At 34.7% G+C, this 6,794-nt stretch overlaps 1 protein-coding gene across 1 annotated transcript; it reads left to right on the top strand.

The window, feature by feature from the left end:
• The first annotated feature begins 716 nt into the window (after positions 1-716).
• LOC126828196 (serine/threonine-protein kinase pim-3) lies at positions 717-4,541 on the top strand. The gene is made up of 6 exons (XM_050557817.1): positions 717-925; positions 1,081-1,187; positions 1,360-1,407; positions 1,566-1,929; positions 3,081-3,257; positions 3,432-4,541. Exons 1-6 carry the CDS (start codon positions 844-846, stop codon positions 3,611-3,613), a joined length of 960 nt encoding a protein of 319 aa, XP_050413774.1. The 5' UTR covers positions 717-843; the 3' UTR covers positions 3,614-4,541.
• Positions 4,542-6,794: the final 2,253 nt, after the last annotated feature.

Genomic DNA, 6,794 nt, shown 5'->3' with positions numbered 1-6,794 from the left:
TATGAAAATAACTGCTTGGGTTGATTTGTTATTTCTCTGTGTTTACTTGCCTACTAATGCATTCGCTAAATAGAAACAGAAAATGTCCCTATTTTGTATATAAAAATATATATAGGTATAATTTATTCATTTCAAAGTCTGAATAAACGGTTTTCCGTTATACACAGGCATGTTGTTCATAGAATTTTCTATAAACATACAATGAGTAATAAACGGCCAGTATTTTGAAATATTCGGAACGCATTTTCCAAATAATGTGTGACGGATGTTGTGTACTCTTTGCCCACCTCTCAATTCGTCAAAGTGTAAACAAGTAGCGCTAAATATCCAATATAATTTCATTGGTTCAGAAATATTCGCGCGCTTTTTCTATTGGTCAAGAGGCGAGCATTCACAGAATTCTTTATATCCTGGACGTTTGCCAACACGTTAATTTTGAATCCATCCGCTGAAAATAGTACAACGTCTGCATCGCATGGACATTTTATTCGCAAGGCAAACTTAATATATTGATAAAAATATATTCAATTGTAACCAATTCGCATATAATGTGATAAGAAAATTAACTTCATTTCAAATGAATATAAAATTGTTTCGGATATACCTTTCTTGAATAACATAGCTTGGCGGCTTGCCAAAGTGGGCGGGCCTGTCTGTCGCGTATGAATTGTGACCTAGAAAGAAAAGATTATACGTTGACGGGTTCAACGTTCATAGTACTGTTGTGTAGCCACATACTTTCAGATCAAAACAGTAGAGCTTCAGGGGAAGACGTACATATAGTTCTCTTAGATTGTTGTTTATGTACTGCCATACACATTACGCTGTGTTAGTAGTTACACAATGATGGGGAAAAAGATGGGATTTAACGGCGTATTCGCCTGTGCAAATAATTTCCACAACGAAAATGTCAAAGAAAGACAAGGTATGTGACGTTCATGGATTATTCTCCAGATTATCAACTTAGAATTGGCTAACTTATCGGAAATCATGGATAATTTTGTAATGTGATCGGACCTTGTTTTGTGTTTGTTTTGGGCATTGCGAAAATAATATAAATGTTTTTCTTTCTGATTTCAGCCAAGGATAGAGATACCTTTGAAAAATCTTATACAGTTGGCCAAGTTTTAGGAAGTGGCGGTTTTGGCACTGTTTATGCTGGTATTAGAAAAAGGGATAGCTTTCCAGTAAGTGTAGTTTACAAACTTGATAACTGTTCAAATATTGGAAGAAATTCAACACATCTTAGTACAAATACATCATTTGAAAAACTTTTTTTGAAAACTCCAAGATGTAGCCTATAGTACCACCTAACTTTTTTTTTACTGGTATTTAATACAATTGTCTTTCATTTTTCAGGTAGCCATAAAACACATAGCCAAAGAAAAAGTCAGTGATTGGGGACAGGTATGCATCTATTATTACTTCTTACATTGAAAATCATTAGCCCACTAATATTGAAAATAATTTTAAATACACATTATACACCATCTAATAATTTCAAATCCAGACTATTAACTCCAATTATTTCTCAAATTTATGTTCTTTAAACTTTTTTTTTCTAGTTAAATGGAGTAACTTTACCCATGGAAATACTTTTAATGAAAAAAGTTCAACATGTGCCTGGAGTAGTTAGAATTTTGGATTATTATGAAATGCCTGGTAGTTATATTATTGTGATGGATAGGCCAGAACCAGTGAAGGATTTATTTGATTTTATAACAGAAAAACGTGTTTTAGATGAAAATACAGCCAGAGACTTCTTTAGACAAATTTTACATATGGTGATTAACATTCATAGAGCTGGAGTAATTCATAGGGACATTAAAGATGAAAATATTTTAGTGGACTTAAAAACTGGACAATTAAAATTAATAGACTTTGGTTCTGGAGCTATATTAAAAGACACGGTGTATTCTGAATTTGATGGTAAGTTGTCGGGATTTGTCATTTGAATAATTAATGTCCGTTTATGAGAATAGGGAATTTTGTGTTCGAAACATTAGCGAGGAAAAATCTTTCAACATTCCGTAAGGCGGGGGACTAAGTCAATATGTTAAATATCGGAAGTTGGTTGGCGTATTGCCAAAACTGTCGACCACGCAAACAGCTATCGTTTTATTTGAGTGCGGATTATACAACTGATTTTAACTCTATTGGTTTTGATTCTACAAATTTGTGTATTTAGTTAAATGTTGGCTAATTTGCCCTAGCTGTAAACTCGCGAACGGGGGTTTTATAACATTGGCAGAATGTGGGACATATATGGCGGCTAGCGTAGTCGAAGACGGGTTGAATGTACTGTGGCGGTGCTTAGAATATCACATTTCAAACTATCCTCTAACGATATGTCTGCGACCGCATTAGGTCAACTATTTATAGAATACTCCGATACAATAGTAAACTAAAGGGAGTTGAAATGGTCGTCTGTAGGGCCTAATAGATCTGTACAGTGTAAAGGGCATTTCATTTTATGCAAATGTATGGTCCATGCTGTCGGTGATGCAATTTGCATTGTGTTTTCTCTCAGAGTCCGCGTGAAACAAAATTTGTTATATTTATAATCCGTGAATACTCTTTGGATCGATGAAAGTTATGAAAAAGCCCCACTTATCGTCTCCTCCTACTACATGTAAATCAGGTTTTGTAAATTGTACATCTATCAGTCAGATTTCAACAGAGTTCCATAACCTTTCTAGCGCGTGATTATTAATTGTGTCAAACCCGCCATATATTGTTTCTTATCTCGCGAACATAAAAAGGTCGCATTCTTCTATACAAAGCAACTACACGACCGATATGCTTGATTGAGTTTTATCTAGGGTAAATAGGACACAATGCTCGCAAAAGTCATTTGTGGAGCCTACTCGTGCGTGACGGTTATACAAGTTCTGAGGGGAATTTTTGTATTTTTTAATATCAGCAGACTGGTAATTGTACAGGGAAACAAACCAGGAAGATTTACACCCGATTTTGCCTATTTATGAACATTTCCTGAATACATTGGCTTGTAATAAAATAAATATACGATTTTTGATGGAAACATTATTTTTAATACCGATTTTCTTTGAATTTTTCAGGAACAAGAGTGTATAGTCCACCGGAATGGGTTAAATATCACAGATATCATGGCAGGTCAGCAACAGTTTGGTCCTTGGGTATTCTGCTATTTGATATGGTGTGTGGAGATATTCCTTTTGAACAAGATGAACAAATTATCAAAGCCGAAATTACTTTTAAAGGCAGATTATCACAAGGTATGCATGGGTTTTCAAAATATTTTATTTTCATAAAGAGTAGAGCTCTATTGAATTCATAATAATAAAATTGACAAATTCTATTCAGTATTTCATAGCTCTTTTAATTAACACAATTATTTTATTATAAAGTGTGGGTTTTGTTTATATGTGTTTTCAATTTGTTTTTTTCAGAGGTGAAAAATCTTATTCGTTGGTGTCTTTCCATCCGACCTTCAGATCGACCCTCCCTTGAACAGTTATTAGAACATCCATGGCTCCAAGCTGGCATTCCTATCCCAAACGACAAAAGGATTAATACCTCCGATAATAAAGTGTTAGATGCTGCCTCTATGGGTAGTCAAGAAAGTGTCTAAAAGGGAATAAAGACTTTGTGATAAAAACAATTTTACCTGTGCAATGTGATGCTTAACAAAACAATGTGTTCACAGACAAGATCAAACTTTAAAAGTGAAAAAGTTAAAACTTGGAAGATAAAATACAACAATTATTGTGATATAGACTAAATAATTCACTGGTTTTGTCAGTGAAAAACACTGCCATTTCAATGCAAATCATTCTGTGTGAATTCCAAAGGATTATATGACAAAAAACGTGTCCAGCGCTTTTTTCTCAGCTCCAATATGGTTAAGCACCAGAATCCTCCAACCAATTTAATTTAATTAATTGGTTCTGGTTATATATAGGCAGCAATCAATGCAAAAAAACAACAATTGTCTGACTTACAATGTATCTCAGAAATGTGTAAAACTGTATATGAACGATTGTAATTTATTCAAATGTATAAGTTGTGCGTGTACGGGTATCAGTGGAACTGTTACTAGGTTAAACGTATTTTCACCGTTTTTTTTTGTGTTGGATAAGCCGGGAATGTTACCATTTGTATGTTATTGTATTTAGAGTTTTTGTCGTGAAATTGACTTTTTGAGTTAATGTAATGTTTAGTCAATGAACTCATTGGAGGAATAACTCCTTCTTATAATACATTGTATCATTTGGTTATCTATTAATTTATTAAATATCATTTTATCAATTCAACGAGCATCATTTATCATTTGTATATATAATATATATCTCACTAGTTTAAGTTATTGAAAAATGTCTGCATTGTGGTTTTTTTTTTTTTTTGTGAACATGTGAATTTTTGAAATGTGTGTGAAAATATGGTTGCTGTACAGAAGCTTGTGTATTTATTTGGCCGAAAATGAGCCTATTTGTGAATGTGTTGTATATAAATGTATTTTTATATCCAAATGAATCAGAATAAATTAAAATTTAATAATATATTATTGTCTGTTTTTCTACTTCCTGATATTGTAAAGGGTGGGAGATGAGGGGAGTGTCGAAGTCTTCAGATTGAACAAGCCAAATATTTAATGTACATGTAGCAAGACAGCATTTTAAAAACCAGTGATCGAAGTTGTAATAACCTTCTGCACCACGTTTAGATGTAATTGGCTGTGGCGTTAAGGGAGAGGGGGTGGGGTGGATGGCTGAATGAGTGAATGGTTAGCACGTGCGCGCTCAATCATAAGGTCTGTCATTGAGTCAACTGGCGAGGTTTCAATTCCCTGAGTCACCTGTCCAGTCTCGTGGGTTTTCCTCGGGTCCTACAGTTTCCTCCCACTGCTTAAGACATCTACGAGCAAGCGAATTATTGAAATAAAATTGATCCATGTGTTAGTCCTGAAATGGCCTAGTTTGTGTCGCTCTCTCTCTGTGGCTTTAATTAAAATATGACCTGTGCATAGCTAAGCATTAGTCTTCATCAAAGATAAAGAATTGGGGTACTATTTCATATGGGATAGTGTTGGGACCTTTTCTGCAACTTACCTTCCTGACGGAAATGTTATGGCTCTTTCAGAGTTATCCCGAAAATGGGCGCAAATGCCTGTGCAGTGTTGATGTGCAAGAAGCTCCCTATTGGATTGTCTAAATTAAAGCTCCCGAACCCATCTCAATTAATAGTTGGTACATCTTTCCAAACTGAAGACAATATATTGAACCACCTCTTCAAGTCTTGTAATTAGAAGATGACCAGAAAATGCAACATATTACATATCCCATCTTGGGTTATCCCGTCCATCTACTAAAGGAAGCTTTGGGATTATAGCAGTCTTATCAACTAGCTGCATAATAGACCTGTTGAACCCAAGTTGACTTTATTGTACTGGATTACTATGTTAAACAAAGTTACGTATTCGCGATATTCCACATCCAATATTCCATATCAGTATATTCCCTCATATTAAATGATAAACGTTTAACCTACTAACGACATTCCTGTAAAAATTAACTTCTAAGATGTCGTTTGCGAGCAAGTAAAGTTTACGAAACAAAGCACAATAAGATCTTTTTTTTAATCAGGCTTAAATTATAGTGACAAATATCAAATGTGCTACTCCTATTCTGCTGAAATACTCCATGACCTATATTGATGGGCGTGGTGGATACGTTGAGCTACAATCTCTAACTTTCTGTTGGTGTTTAAGTGCGATTACTTACAATGGACCATTAGTGTCAATGAGTGCAAACTTTACAAAATAAAGAAAAATAACAATAAAACCCAACTTTGACGAAACATTCTGTAAACACGAAACATAAATGAGTTCCTTCAATAAAGCGGATATATAATGTACAGGCCCATTTTGTACTTTTATCAGTATAAATACTATTAAATGGAATATTATAGACCTAAAGTAATAGAAGGGTACCATCGATTAAATTAAATCACCGCAGATTATCAGTTTATAGCCTGTAATCTGTATTTGTTTGATTTTAAAACTCTCTTATTTGCCCCCCCCCCCCCACCCCAACAAATAAAAAAAAAATCGCATCTCACCATAGTCTACAATCGCCGGTAAATTAGGGTCATTCCGGACATATTCGTATCGGTTTCTTGAACATTCGAATCACGACAAATCCGTACGCTGCCTTGGAATTTCTGGACAGAGGGTGGAGACTTTTCTTGGGTTAATTATTCGTTTAGTTTAAAGTTAGTCTGCTTTTATTTTTAATTTGTGTGGGTAAAAAATGAGAGTTGAATTTTATGTTCGGTATTGGTGGGGATCTGACCTATCTGTCATGGATTGATCAGTGACTGTTCCCGGTGGGGTCAGGTGGTACAACACATGAGGACTATCAAAATGTAATCTGAGTCCAAACAATCAGACCCCACATTAGCCTATAGTCTACCCAGGATGGTACGAGATAACAGACTTAGCCTATTGGAAAGATATTTGAGTCAACGATATGATGACCAGTCAAAGTCAGAAGATTAACATAGTTGTCATTCGTCTAATTCTTGTATATCTATAGAGGTCTATACTTATTATAAATATCTATGCTTATACTAATATCGCGTGGGAATCGTAAATCGTTCAGTACCGCTCGATTCGTGTTCCATTGTAATTTTCATTTGGATGACGTAGCACGCCGACAGCTAGCTATCACGTGGACTAAGTCAAGGCCATTGTTTCATTTTATCTATATTTTATCTATAAGATGGTTTGTTTAAATGTTTCAGATATTACTATA

Source organism: Patella vulgata, chromosome 7 (genome assembly GCF_932274485.2).
Source record: "Patella vulgata chromosome 7, xgPatVulg1.2, whole genome shotgun sequence".
Taxonomy (NCBI): Eukaryota; Metazoa; Mollusca; class Gastropoda; family Patellidae; genus Patella; species Patella vulgata.
Note: the sequence above shows the minus strand (reverse complement) of the source record. Positions and strands in the feature narration are given on the sequence as shown.

Excerpts from the sequence above, each read along its gene's own strand:
- LOC126828196 (XM_050557817.1), top strand. The coding sequence starts at position 844 with ATGATGGGGAAAAAGATGGGATTTAACGGCGTATTCGCCTGTGCAAAT. Across the intron at positions 1,408-1,565 it reads AAGTCAGTGATTGGGGACAG|TTAAATGGAGTAACTTTACC; the intron begins GTATGCATCTAT and ends TTTTTTTTCTAG. Across the intron at positions 3,258-3,431 it reads TAAAGGCAGATTATCACAAG|AGGTGAAAAATCTTATTCGT; the intron begins GTATGCATGGGT and ends TGTTTTTTTCAG.